The 15,247-nt window shown below is 39.2% G+C and overlaps 1 protein-coding gene across 2 annotated transcripts in view; it reads left to right on the top strand.

Moving 5' to 3' along the window:
• The first annotated feature begins 4,057 nt into the window (after positions 1–4,057).
• Positions 4,058–15,247, top strand: part of LOC124152763 (endoplasmic reticulum mannosyl-oligosaccharide 1,2-alpha-mannosidase-like) — a 40,147-nt gene continuing 28,957 nt past the window's right edge. Inside the window, exons 1-2 of one of the 2 annotated variants that reach the window (XM_048388997.1) lie at positions 4,058–4,234; positions 5,543–5,806. In XM_048388997.1, coding sequence (XP_048244954.1) covers positions 4,130–4,234; positions 5,543–5,806 — 369 coding nt within the window. In that variant the 5' untranslated portion in view covers positions 4,058–4,129. The remainder of the gene's footprint in view (positions 4,235–5,542; positions 5,807–15,247) is intronic. The other variant, XM_048388998.1, reaches the window with a different exon arrangement.

Raw genomic sequence — 15,247 nt, forward strand, 5'->3', positions numbered from 1 at the left:
ATGATGAAATGCATGAGCATGGCTAAAATGAGTGAAAAGGGACAATTTCTTCACACTCCGAGAGAAAAGTATGTTACCCAATGCGAATGTTTACCGAATGTTGTTCTGTTTTTATGAAAATCTACCAACAAAAGTAGCTTGGTTCAAGGGCTAGCTCATGTTAAGGTTTTGGAAAATGCTTCTTGAAAGCCTCTCCCGTTTAACACGCTTAGCCTCACCTGCGTTGTTATGTCCAAAACGAGCAAGAGTTGAAATGAATAAAGTCAAATTCTCATGCATATTAACTATCTTATAACTTTGATAATATTACCAACGGAAAAAGTGTCTGTGCTCCATATAATGTTCAATAAAAATAAATTTATTCTGAAATTGAATAATGCATCTTTCAATATTTTCATGAAGACATCTCGACTGAAGGCCGTAATTCCAAGTTTGCACGTGCATGTTCGTGCATGGCGCACAAGTTGGATGTCTGCGTGTTTATTGGGACATGGTACTCACACACGGTTTTTTTCAATAATTTTCAGCACACAATTATTTTATAGCTGCTCATAAAAACACTTTTGTTTAACTATAAATAGCGCTTACGAAATACCACGGCTTGCTGAAAACCAACGTTACGCGCCGTGGGTATGCTGCAAAAACGAAAAGCGCAAAACGAAGTTGCCATACAATTTAATGCTCATTGAAACACAATATCATCGATGACTTGGTTGATGCATGTCATCGTATCCCAATTGCGTAGATCGATGCTCATGATGTCTATCACTGGATTGTCTGGACCAGACTCGATTATTTAGGGACCGCCCTCATACAGCTGGAACATTGGTGGGTGCGGCGTTAAATAACAAACAAACAAATATTATCGTATCCCATATTCGTATAGATCGATGTTCATGATGACAATCACTGGGTTGTGTGGCTTACAATTTCGTTTATTGTTTTTAACAACGTTTCTTATTATTTCTTGCCATTCATCCATTCGCCTGTTGAAGGGGATTAAAATAATTCTGAAACGCTGTAAAAACGAAACAAGTTGTTATTCATAAAAAAGCGGCATGTCTTCATGTTCTATGAAATTTTAAGTGCCAAGTGCATGAAGACAGGAGTTGAGACCCGTGAAGATCCGGGGTAGAATAGGTCTTCAGCAACCCTTGCTTGCTGTGAAAGGTGACTATGCTTGTCGTAAGAGGCGACTATAACGGGATCGGGTGGTCAGGCTCGCTGACTTGGTTGATGCAGGTCATCGTATCCCATTGCGTGCATGGATTGATGCCCATGATGTCATTCACTGGATTGTCTGGTCCAGACTCGATTATTACAGGCCGCCGTCATTATATATATATATATATATATACTGAACAACAAAAGTTCCTGTGACATTGAATAAGATTTAATGTGAGGTTATGTTTTTTTCCAAATCTGAAACAATTTCGGTTTGCAACAGATAAAAGAATCCTGTAAGCGTTCAAATGGTTTAATTTGCCATACTGACTTCAGAACATGCGTGATTTCATGAAATCATGAACATGCCAAAATGTCAATTTACAAATAAATAGCGTGTGTGTCCACCTCTGGTTGCGATGCAAGCAACACATCTTCGTCTCATGGAATGGACCAGGCGTCGCACAAAGTCGTGTATAATATCTGTCCATATCTGCTGGAGCATGTTTCGAAGTTCCTGGAGTGTCTGTGGAACACGTGGTTGACGTCGAAGGCGACGATCCATCTCATCCCACATGTGCTCGATTGGTGAGAGATCAGGGGAGCGAGCCGGCCAGGGGGATGACATTCACGTTGTTTTGTTGAAGAGAATCCTGAACAAGTCGAGCAAAGTGATGCCATGTTGAAAAGTAATGCCTGGGCCATGACGACGCAAAAACGGTATAACAACAGGGCCGATGATCTCGTCGCGGTAGCGCTGTCCTTTGAGATTTCCCTCTACCACTATCAAACGGGTCCTTTGTCTTGCTGTAATCCCAACCAATACCATAACGCTGCCGCCCCCGAACCGATCCTCTTCCATGACACAATGATTGACGTTACGTTCACCTCGACGTCGGTACACTCGAATCCGTCGTTCGCTGTGGCAGAGGTGAAAACAAGACTCGTCAGTGAACAGAACTTGTCCCCTCTGCATGGCCGTCCAGCGTAGACGCTGTCTGCACCACGGTAGACGTGCTTGACGGTGGTTTCCTGTCAAAATGGGACGTCTGGTAGGTCTTCTGGCGACAATCCCTGCACATCTGATGCGACGACGTACGGTTTGTGAAGATATTCGTCGAAGGCCAGGGATGCTTCTTGCAGTCACTGTTGCTGGCTGGAATCGATTTCGTAGGTGTGTTGTTCGAATCCAGTTGTATTGTCGATTATTGGTTACGCGTGGCCTGCCACTCCGAGGATGGTCTGAGCTCTCTGGCTGCATTTTCCTGTTGCCAACGTTGCCATTAACACCAAAAATTGTTTCTATGGACGTTAAATTGTCTTGCAGCATCACGTTGACTCGATCCTGCTTCAAGCATACCAATGGCTCACAGACGCTCATTTTCGGATAGGCGTGACATTTCGTAATGTTGAATGATTGCGTAATTTTGTTGTTTTTCTGAGTGGTTGTTGTCAGCACGATGCTAAACAATGCATATGGAATCCCGTTAACGCACATGTTTTTATACCCATTCTTGGGTAGTGAAATGCATGGGGCTTACCTAAAAGTCGACTTTTCATGGAATGCATGCTTTTCTGTAGCAGCTGCGTTGTTGTGACTTGATTCCATACATGTACAACAATATTGAAAACCAAACTTTATTTGTTTGAAAAATACACTAAAATAGTGGTGTCACAAGAACTTTTGTTGTTGAGTATAGATGAATCAGTTCGATCGCTTCTGTTGGTCACGCATTGGTCAATTAATAATCTTTTTAATTGAAAATATATCACCAAATGAATGGCTGCTGGGGGTATCATTGCTTTTTACTAACATGGCATTTTATACATCAACATGGTTAGTATGAAGGATCTGGGACCGTGAATGAACTTAGCACCAGATTACAGGCGGTGTTAAATATTGTTTCCCCAGTTAATACAACACTTATTCACAGTACTTTAATAATGGTAAATTATCATGGAGTTTGGAGGATCACAGAATAACAGAACGACTGAAAATAAACATGAATAGTTTGCTGACTGTTACTTTTACTAGGAAAGCGTCTTACATCTATACTTTGTAGAAAATATTAATAATATCAATGTGACAAATCTTGATATTGATACAAAGTTCATGTATGTAGTTCTATGTATATTGTATACAGCGTTAGAAATTGGCACTAGTCCTGTAGTCCTTATCAAACAAACCAATAGTAAGGGAATCATAAGGACTAGTAGAAATTGGCCCATTTTAAGGTTTTTGCTATATATTATCATTATAAGGACTAGTGGACAAAGACTGTTAGTTTCTAACCCTGGTATATGCACATCATATGTCATTGATTATTTAATAATCCAATTTTCCTTCAGATTTGTTTTATTTGATTTTTTAATTAACAATATAAAGTTTGTTTTGTTAGGCTACTGAGTTTAATATTTGTAGAGTTGCAACGAGAACAGTGCTCTACCGCCTAAAACAGATGGTACCCGCCTGCGGTGCCATGTCGTGAAAGTAAACACCATTATTACGTACTGTCGAAATCAGTGTCACTTAGGATAATAAACACTTTTATCCCATGCATTAGGAACATACATATTGTTTATCTGTGTTGCAGACATATATTTATCAAGACTTATTAACGACATTAACATTTACCATAAACGAAAACAGTCGAAACTCTTGTACTATAAATAGAACGACTAACTATATATGTATTGAGATATGTTAAATAATCTCTCCTTCAATATAAAACGATTATTTAAAAAAATTAGACATATAATGAAACAATCGAATAAAAGAACGAAACATGTATTACTTTACGAACTGAATATGGCTACTTACTTGTTTCTGCGACAAAATATTTCTTGATTATATGTAGTTGAGAAGGTAGTATAAAATGAAACCGCTGGCAAGTGGAACAAGTTGAGTGGTTAAGACTTATGTTTGCAGCGAAACCCCCATGTTTTGAGCACTGACACCACTAAGATGATCGGCCAGACAGGTCGCAAAGATTTTTCTGCCATTACGTTAGGTTTTGGCAGTGAGGATTACAATAACAGTAAAGGAAGACGCAGGCAGTCGCCAATCCGGGTGAGTTGTAGTTCTAAGTGTCTGTCCCATGAGAAGTTGGGAGTATCGCCGACCAAGATTATATCTAACATATTGACTTTATTGAAACATGTACAATGTACACGACTCGCATATATACAATTAGTGACAGCTCCCTGGTGAAATACATTTGAATTAAACGACAAAAATTGAAATGATGTCATGTTTACGGCCTTATTTGTCACTATGCCAAAATTGCTCGTTTCAACCACCTGCTTTTCTAAGGCTTGTTTATGAAAGTAAGCCTAACTGTATTTATTGGTAAATGGGGTACTAACTTGTGACCAACGTGAAAGGAAAGGAATTATGTTGCTCAAATATTGATCGCAATCAGCTAGTGATTATCTTTGGATTCAAATACAGCCCTGTACAAGAGACCATTCTTCAACATCTGAGAGGGGTAGAGTTACATACTATAATTACGCCTACATTTATAGACCTACCGTATCTGTAAGTTTGTAGATATTTTTTTTCATAATGATGATAAATGGATATTTGTAATGTTCTAGAGCATTTGTTTGATTTCCTTTCTCGTCTCCCAAAGTTGTTTTCAACCCATGCAGCCTTTGAGGCGCTAGGCCTAGAAGGTTAGCAGTCATATAACTATCTCATCCTACTGGATACCCATTCAAGCATATTTCAAACAAAGTCACTTGCCTAAGGAGACACCAAATGTGCTACATGTGCATTAATGTCGGTCAGGACTGAAGCCCCAGAAACTAGGGCTGGGGCTGGTTACTCTTGATATGGTCTCTGGTGCTGAGTAGCGTTAGAAAATAACAGTTTTCGTCCACTAGTCCTTATCATGGTAACATATAACAAAACCCTTAAAAATGGCAAATTTCTACTTGATACTATTTATTGATACATGAAATCGGCGAGTGAGTGAGTGAGTGAGTATTGTTTTACGCTGCTTTTAGTTTTAGCAATAATTCAGCAATATCACAATAGGAGACTCCAGAAATGAGCTTCACACACTGTACATGTTGTACCATATGACTCTTGTGAGGGATCAATTCCAGGTTTTGGTAGTGATGAGCGAACACTATAACCACTAGGCTACCCCACTGGTTAACCAAGATCTACATTGAAAACACTGTATGTTCACCTGCTAATTGCCACATGTTTTAGCCCTGGATGATTTACATGTTGTATGAAAGTTAGTAGACAGCACAAACCCAAGTGATGATGAGCATGGTCAACGAAAACTGTTATTTTATTTTTTCACAGTACTAACCATGTAACACTTTCTTCGTTGTTATCATGATAATGTAATCTGTTTGTCTTCAGGTATGGAACCGATTGTCCCGACTTCAGCGAAGCATCATCTGCCTAATGCTGGCGGTTGGTACAATCTGTGCCGTGTACATCATTCCCGTCATCTACCGTGACTTTGGCACCGTGGACGACCTTGACATCAGCAGGAGGCGGATCACAAAAGACAACGACCACGACTTGTTCGGCATCAAAGACAGGATTCAGCTAGACAAGGACAAACAAGCCAAGCTTCAAGAACTTAAAAACAAGGCGCGTTTTCAGTTACAAGGGATTATGGTTTGTTAAGTCTAGCTTCTATGCAACCCCAAGCATTCATGCATCATCATGTGAAATGCGTTTTACTGAGAGTATGCATGACATATGTAGGTTTCATGGTAATGTTTCTGTTTGTTAATATTTCATGTTACATGGTCACATAGTTACTAATATATTACCAAAGGTGATGGGTTTTACTGTTAACTCTAAACTTCCTGTGTATGACCCAATTATTACCCTGTCATGTACAAAGATAAAGGGGAATTGAATCAAAGAGAACTCTCCATTAACCCAGTCATCCCAGATGCCATATTGGCTGTGCAGAGTTGCATCCCTTAGTCATGTCAGGATCTGCTGGTCATATGTTTGAATCCCATATTTGTGTTTGGTCTGTCAGTGGCATACCGATGCTTGTGGGTTTGACACAAATCATAAATACCTACATTGGGTATGTTGGGCTGCTTTCATCCTAACAGTTGAAACTGACAGGCTGTAATAGAATTCTTAGGTTGCTGAAGTACTCACCAATGCTCACTCGTATTATCTTGTTATGAGTGAATTATACCAATCATTCGACCTGTGAAGATCCGGGGTAGAATAGGTCTTCAGCAACCCATGCTTGCCCTAAAAGGCGACTATGCTTGTCATAAGTGGCGACTAAAGGGATCGGGTGGTCAGGCTCACTGACTTGCTTGATGCATGTCATTGATCCCAATGCGTAGATCGATGCTCATAATATATCCACCACTGGATTGTCTGGTCCAGACTCGATTATTTACAGACCGCTGTCATATAGCCGGAATATTGCTAAGTGCAGTGTTAAACAACAATCAAACAAACCAATCATTCCAGAAACCAAGTCATCTTAGGCACAGCAATTGTCTGTGCAGGGTTGCGTCACTTAGATGTGTGAGAAACCTACCATAGATGGATCCAGAGAGGGGTCCAGGAAGTCCGGCACCTTCCTTTTGAAAACCAAATGTAATAAGTTGTAAGCAGTAAAATAACCTGAGAGAGGATTTTAATAGTTTGGACCCTCCCTTTTGAAAATGCAGGATCTGCCGTTGCCTATGGTTCTGGGTTTGAATCCCACTTCTTCCTGATTATGTTCCTTGGTTCATCAGCACCATACCCATGCTCGTAGGTTTAACCAAAGTGCAAATACATCTCAGACATTTCAGACCACATCAGACCTCAAACCATGAAGATCGTGTAATATGTCGCCAACAAGTACTGTATTTACACCCTGTGGGGATGCCAGGTTAGGAGAGATCCTCAGCAACATGTGCTAGTCATAACAGGCGACCAGATGGATTGACTGGTCACTGTCAGGCTCGGGGAATTGGTTGTTTGCATGTCTTCATATCCTGGCAGCATGAATTGTTGCTCATAATATCATTCACTGGATTGTCTGTTCCTGACTCGATAATTTATAGGCTGTTGTCATGGGGCTGGAATATTGCTGCGTGTATCAGAGACATTTGTATTTAGCATGATAGCAACATATTGCAGTGTACATGATGCATTCCAGTCTTTATTTGAATTATCCTTCATGGTGTAGTGGAAACGGTGTCTGCTTGGGAAGCGGAATGTCGATCCTCTGGCTTAATCATTGGTCATACCAAACAACGTCAAGAGATAGAACTAGTTGTTACCCTGCCTGGTGCTCGTATGTTAACACACATGAATGCATCAGAGCTCCAGATAAGCTTTTGGTGTTGTGGGTATTTTATCCATGCATTTTAAAATCATTGGGTATCAGTAATTCTATCTGGATATTCAAATTTTGGTTACCCACTAGTTTTTACACATGTGGGTATTTAAGTTAAATATTTAAAAACACTATTCATCTAGTCCCTGCAAACTGGTGTTGTGTTGGTTCGAGAGCTTTATAGGACTAAAAAATACCACGATACTTCCACAAGAAAGTGATGGCAAATGATCATGGTGTAACTGTCATCGTGGAGTTTGGTAAGGTTGACGGAATGTCCGTTTATAATTTCAAAATAAGTTTCTGATTTGCTAATCGAATACGCAAGGCTACTTCACAATATTTTCATGATACGCACAAGTTTTATTTTTGAAGAGAATCTGTAATGTTCGTTGCGTATTTGATACGCTTGGATTTTATTTAACTTCATATTTCTGCATTTTTGATGCGTATTTTACGCAGATACGCAGCTTATCTGGAGCTCTGCATATCGCTATTATATGAGAAATAAGTCTGGATATGACATTACAAACTAACTTTACATCATGTACATTATGTTATGTGATGTATCAAAATAACCGTAATACACTTTTTGTGAGTTTTCCATCAGTACACTATACCCTGCTCCTGGTATTTTTTGTTTAAAAATTAACCTAAATAAATAGGATGCCTCTGACTTAAAATGATGCCACATAATATTGATCCAAGCAACTGAATATGCTGAATGACAGATGTCGGTGAATTAATCAGGGACTATTCAGTGGGGATGAGGTGACTGTATAATTGTATTGATTCAGTACGGTGATGCATGCAGTGTGAGTGATTAAATACTCCATTGCTCCGGATGAGTTGAGTATTTGTGTACAGTACGCGAAATAAATCCTCATTTCCATGAAACCCTTTGCCATGGTGTAACAATATTCTGCATAATTCTCACACCTAAATCCTATTCCTGTCCTATATCCTATGTGTAGCTGTATTTCCTTAGGAGCCAGTTCAAAAGTTTGATGTTGAATAAAAATCGTAACTCCTTTAGTTTAAGGGGAGGGGGGGGGGGGGGGGGGGGGGTAGTGTTAATGGTCCTGCAAGTTTTCTATTCTATAACAGGAACTTACCTTATGTCTCAATGTTTTATGTGTGTAAATTAGCTCTGTTCCTATTTCACCGATCCAATTATTTTTCATGTGCTGTTAGATGTCTTTAAATACAGCTATGAGGTAGGGTTTTGTCACCAACGCGAGTGGCAAGTCCTTTTAGCATGTGTAGTGAAGTGCACAATATAGATTATCTTACCTGTCAGAATATTGATATCTGATTGGTTCACATGATCATGATAACATGTTATATATTCCCCCTGGGAGGGAAGTCATTTTTTTAGTTGGATAATAAATTCCATATAACCCGCTTCGAAGTAAAAGCTGCTTGTTTACGAGTCATTGAAAGTCAAGTGACACAGCACAAGCACTTCAGCTCAATCAAACAGCAGTTTTCTATTTTTAGTTTGTTTTAATTCTTTTACAATGAGAGATTGAAACATGGCGAAAGACAACTCCATTGTGGCAGTATCATGATGGGTATACCGTATTTGACGTAATAAGCGCCCAGGGTGCTCTCAAAATTAGAAACAGGGGGCTCTTATTAGAATATTATTTTGGTGAAAAAAAACAGAGTTGAAAGATAAATGTCATGGTTATGCTGACAGCATGAAATGTTTATGTACGACAGATATATTTTTCCAGAATTTAATTGCCCATAATTATGGGTCCATATAACACAAGAGTGTGTATTATACACGAATAAATAAGTCTTGTGTACATTGATCAATCGGAAGGGGTGCTAATTGGGATTGTTCACTAGCCAATATATCAGCAAATGTCACTGTGGGCGCTTATTAGTGCGGGGCGCTTATTACGTAGAATACGGTATGTGGTTTTATGTGGCTTGTGGTATAAACCTGATAAGACCTAATGTAGGACGCATAAAACCACTTATACCCCTCGTGATACCGCTATATCAGATTTGATCTACAAAAATTCTACAAGTGATTTTCAACACCAAGTAAATAAACTTCAGTCGAAGTAGTGTTCTGAAGCAGGGCAAAACACAAGAAAGCATGACAAAAGAAGTCACTAAGCAAAGCTAAACTCGGAAATTCAAACATTTTCAGAATTATGTTGCGGGGGGGGGGGGGGGGTTGCCTCAAAACTTAAGGAATAGGTTTTCATCTGACATCAAACTTATGAAACGGGCCCTTATAAATCTCTATTTACTGATCAAATGCTGGCATCACTCTACTGCAGTGAATGATGCACAAAAGACTATGTTTACTTGTAGACATATGTGTCGCTGACAAGCTGGAGCAGAACTTGAGCAGATGCCAATTCAGCTGAAACAACATCCAAAGCAGAATTATATATATTCATGATATTAAATCTCTTCTCATTGGTTTATGCATGCCTAGTATAGACTGGACCAAGGGAGTATAGTTGGATCATAGAATTTCAAACATCATACGTTTCGAACGGCCATATTTATCGTGATTACCCACGCTGTTTTACCAGGGATGTAGTATCACCCAAACATTGTAAATACTCAGATCAATAATAATAAGAAAAGGTTGTCTTAAATATGTGAATGAAATGTTTTACAGTTGTTCATGTGATTAGCGATAAGACTAGAATGTTTCTCAAGCGTCCGAAAACCCGTAACACGGGATACATACATACTGGTTAACTAAAGGAAATATCAGTACCCAACATGCCGAGTGAGATTGACAACATGTGAATAAATACTCCACGTGCGTGGTGTAGGTGAGGTGACATGCACCTGCTGATGTTACTGGTGTCACCCACTGTGAAAGTGCTGGAATATTGCTAATCAATGACAAACCATACTCACTCACTTGCTAAGGTACCCTTGAAGATCCGGGATAGTATCGGTCTTAGCAACACATGCTTGCCATACAAGGCAACCTTTTCAGGGATGAAGCAATTGTTATGTTTGAACATGTTTCAGGTCACTTCAGGGTCCAATTGCACAAAGCGATCTTAGCGCTAAGACTAAGACTATGTCTATGTTAAAGTATGGGAGCGCTAAGATCGCTCTGTGCACGTGGGCCCAGGTTAACATATGTCTAGATAAACAAGTTTTACTAATATGTTAACAGGTGTTGATTTAAGTAACCCGATTTAACTTACACCAGGTCATAATTTATTATAAGAATACACGATGTCCAGCTTTTATATGGGACGAGAGACCAGTCACATGAATGCGAAGCTGATGATCATAAGCGTATAACAACACAATTTGACGTTCGTTCATTTTTCACAGGACTGTATTCTTGAAATGATGTAGACACTGACAGACAACTTCCACATTCCTGGGAAACCCCTGTTAATTCCCTAGCACGAATACACACAGAAGCATGGTTTCTGATTGTTTAGACCTTTAATCTTGAAATCAGCGTTTTAGCATAAATTGAGAAACATCTGACTTTGACTCCATGATCGTTCATGAATATCCTCACTACGACCCATCTCAAGCTCTGGCGTTCACACAGTTTGGCCCTCATTGTATCAAGGTTCATACTCCAATGAACTCACACAAAGTGAAAGTCAATCCTTAAATGTTGACATGAAAAGCTAGTTTGCACTGATGCATGTATTACATGGCTAAATCGAGCCCTGATGTTAGTTTGAAGTTTTTGATATGTTTCAGACCAGACCAGTTTTGCACTACTGTGTTTGAAAAGATGTTTATTTCATCCCATCCGCCTACTATGAACTCATCAAGCAATAATCACTTATCCTGTTCATTGGCTTCATGTCCCTATTGGCTTCCACCTATGTGTTCTCTGTCCATCGTGTTGTGACAGCATCATCCCTTTGTTGTCAACACCTACCAATGTTATCCCACTCATGTATGCAATTGTTGTTACTGTTAATCCTCCACCTACTATATGTATTCTGTACTATGTCCCTCATTCAGCCTTGCTTGACAAGGATATAAGGATCTATACCGAACGTCGCTTTTCACAGTATTAAAGAAGTTGATATCCATAAAATTGTGTTTAGCTTGTCATCCGTCAACTTATGTTTATTTCTGTATGCAATTACCCAACAATTATTTTGTTTTAGAAAAAAAGAGACAGTGATGATCAAAAAATCAGATTGTTGTGGCCTAAGATGTTCCAGCCCCTGTCTGTGAGTGAGTTAGTTAGTGGCAGATTGGTGTCAGTGATGGACTCCCCTGTGAAGATCCGGGGTAGAATAGGTGTAGATAGGAACCCATGCTTGTTGTAAGAGGCGACTATGCTTGTCATAAGAGGCAACTAACGGGATTGACTGGCCAGGCTCGCTGAAATAGTTGATGTCATCGTATCCCTATCGTGTAGATTGATTCTCATTATGTCAACCACTGAATTGTCTGTTCCGGACTTGGTTATTACAGGCTCCAGTATTGCTGCGTTTGGAGTTAAACAAACATTGATCATGTTGATACGTCAGCATGGTCAGTGTTCCCGCTGGTTTTAAAAAATACCAGTCCCCCCTAATTTTTGCCAGTCCCAACTTTCAACAAATAGAAAAATGTATGCAAATTATTTGTTTTTAATTCTTTCAACATAATGTTCAGTGCAAAGATGTCATCTCTGAAGGAACTTAGTTAGATCTGTACGTCATTCACACAAACTTCAGTCACAATTTTCTCTCTTTTTTTTAATTTGCATAAAATACCCCCCAAAATAATCAAAACCCAACTACTTTCCATGCATGCATTAAATGAAAAACTCAAATGTATAAAAACAGCTCTCGTATATACCCAATGAAGCTTTTTCAGCATGCGTATTAAAAGAGCTGATTTCCGAAACACAATTGTGTGCTAATTTACTTTCCGAGTCAAGCCTATATATTTAGAACAGTTATACATCTAAAACATTCTTCTTCTTTTTTAAAATCTTAAATTGTTCACTAATTTTAGGATAAACCCAATAGAGTAATGAATAGATGAGTTAAAAGATATTGGTTACCCAATGAAAATGTAATAAACCAATTAAAATAGAAACCCTAGAGTAAAAACTCAATTGCTCAAAGAGTTATCTGGAGCTCTGACTACAGGTGGCCTATGATTTATCTCCGTAAACACAGTATCAGTATACAACGTCGGTATTTGTCTTCGTACTGTTGCCTTCCCCTAGCCTAGTCGCAACAACGACCACGTGGAATTAATTAGGTTTGAGTTTTATGCAATAGAAGATATTTCTGACTACATTTTATTCCCCATGAAAAAACCAAACTTCTAAAGCTGTTAGTGGTGAATAAATCAATTGGGGAGGGGGCTTATGATATTTAATTGATGTCCCAGGTGTCAGGATGTCCCAGGTGGTAGTGTGTGATTGATCTGACAGGAAGTCCCAGGTGGTAATGTGTCTGTATTACTTGTGTGGGATATATTATACTGTTCATAGTACCGTATTCGACGTAATAAGCACTTCGTTCTAATAAGCGCCAACGGCAGTATTTGCTAATATATTGGCTATTGAACAATCCCAATAAGCACCCCTTCCGATTGATCAATGTACACCAGGCTTATTTATTTGGTATAATACGCACTCATGTGTTATATGCACCCTTAATTATGGACAATTAAATTCTGGAAAAATATATTTGTTGTATACAAACATTTCAGGCTGTCAGCATAAACCACGAAATTTATCTTTCAACTCTTTTTTTTCCACCAAAATAATATTCTAATAAGAGCCCACTATTTGTATTTTTGAGAGCGCCCTGGGCGCTTATTACGTCGAATTCGGTATGTGTAGAATACCTCCTATTTAGCAGGTTAGAGGTGAACATTTTGTATTTTGTCTGCAGTATAGATATTACCATCGTGTATGGTATACTGTGAAATAGGTACACCCAGTAGCTATTAATCTGTTGACAATTGAAGAAAACCCATGTTCACTCCAATATGTCCTAGTTCAAGGGGTAAAAATTAATTTTTGGTTTCACTGTGAAAAACATATCTGCTGCGGTTGCCATGTACCGAATGGCAGGAGTTGTAGTCCACCAGGAAACATCACTAGTTCTTCCTTAATGTTCCTGCTCATGGAGTTGCAGTCGTATGCTAATTCTGTGAAATTGTGCCTTTGTGTTATGTAAAGTTTTCTTGCAGTTGATAGCAGGACTTACCAGTACCTGGTTTATCTGTTTGTGAGGCCAGGGGACTCTCCATCTTCCTGAGGCAAGAGAGTTAACTGACTATAAGGCCCAGTGTCCGCCATTGCCGAACTAGGCTGGTATTATGGAGTTACATTTTGCTTGGACTAATGAGTCTGTGCATAGTCCAATCAAAATCGCGCACCGAAATCAAAATCCGGTTAGTAAACTGTCGTGTACATTTCAGTCGATTGCATGGTTTGCAAAGCAAGTGCACCACCGATTTGTTGTCAACAGATATTTTCCAAATCTTTTCATGTTTTTAATCAAGGTGCTCACGCGATTTGATGCACTTTGCAATGTAAGACCCGTTTTATCACAATATAGATCTTGGTTATCGACCAGATCATCTTGACTGGGTGCCGCCATTATTTTATTAAGCAAATGCATGTGATATGAGAGGTGGAATCTGATTGGTCCATAGGAGAGGCTTAGAGGGGACATAACTCGTAATAACCACTGGTGACGCTACAATCGGGCACAGGAATTCCAGCCTAGTTCAGCAAGGTTGGAAACTGGACTTTTAAAGTCAGTTAATTCCCTTGCCTCAGGAAGATTGGGACTCTTGGGACTACTTTCAGGGGCCTCAGGCATAAACAGGTCACCTAGTCTTGTCGACAACGACCACGTGGAATGAATTAGGTTTGGGTTTTATAGAAGATATTTCTGACTACATTTTATTCCCCATGAAAACAAACAAACTTCTAAAGCTGTTAGTGGTGAATAAATCAAGGGGGGGGGCGGGGGGATGTCCCAGGTGGTAGTGTGTGATTGATCTGACAGGAAGTCCCAGGTGGTAATGTGTCTGTATCACTTGTGTGGGATATAATATACTGTTCATAGTACTGTATTCCACGTAATAAGCGCCCATGGCAATATTTGCTAATATATTGGCTAGTGAACAATACCAATTAGCACTTTTCTTGGTTTGATATGAAACTGAGTGACTGCGGGAAGAAAGTCAGAAATAGACAGACTGACCTTGTATGTCTGACCAGAGTAGACAATGATTGAACTATCATTAGTTTCAATGTGCATGCTACATCTAATAATTAATACAACCATACTTTTCAGATACAATCAATCTCACCAGCCTCCCCCTTCCCTATAAGAAATGCCCAATCCTTTATGCTAATTTCGAACCTGTGTATCACAAATATAGGACCCTTATTCCTCAGAAATTGTGGATCATTTGTTATAGTTAATGACCTGGCCCTGTGGCAATCTGTGACTCTGTCCTGATGATAACCTGTAACAATTTGTGTTAATAATGATTTATCTCTGGCCATATGAACATGATGAACAATGTTAGTTGCCATTACTACTTTAAAAGAATTAACATATTTTTAAGTGCTATAATGGGACCCAGTAAATCTAATTTACCTAGCGCTTGTTGTTTTGTACACTGCTTCATGGCCTTCACTTATTGGAGACTGGTGTCCATTTGGCCCCTGTACTTATAACAGGAAATATGGTATATTCAATCCCAGAATACTTTTGGATTTGTGTATGGATCTCGTCTGTTGATGATGCTGG

The sequence above is a fragment of the Haliotis rufescens genome, unplaced genomic scaffold, assembly GCF_023055435.1.
Source record: "Haliotis rufescens isolate VD_foot unplaced genomic scaffold, xgHalRufe1.0.p SCAF_8, whole genome shotgun sequence".
NCBI classification, from domain to species: domain Eukaryota; kingdom Metazoa; phylum Mollusca; class Gastropoda; order Lepetellida; family Haliotidae; genus Haliotis; species Haliotis rufescens.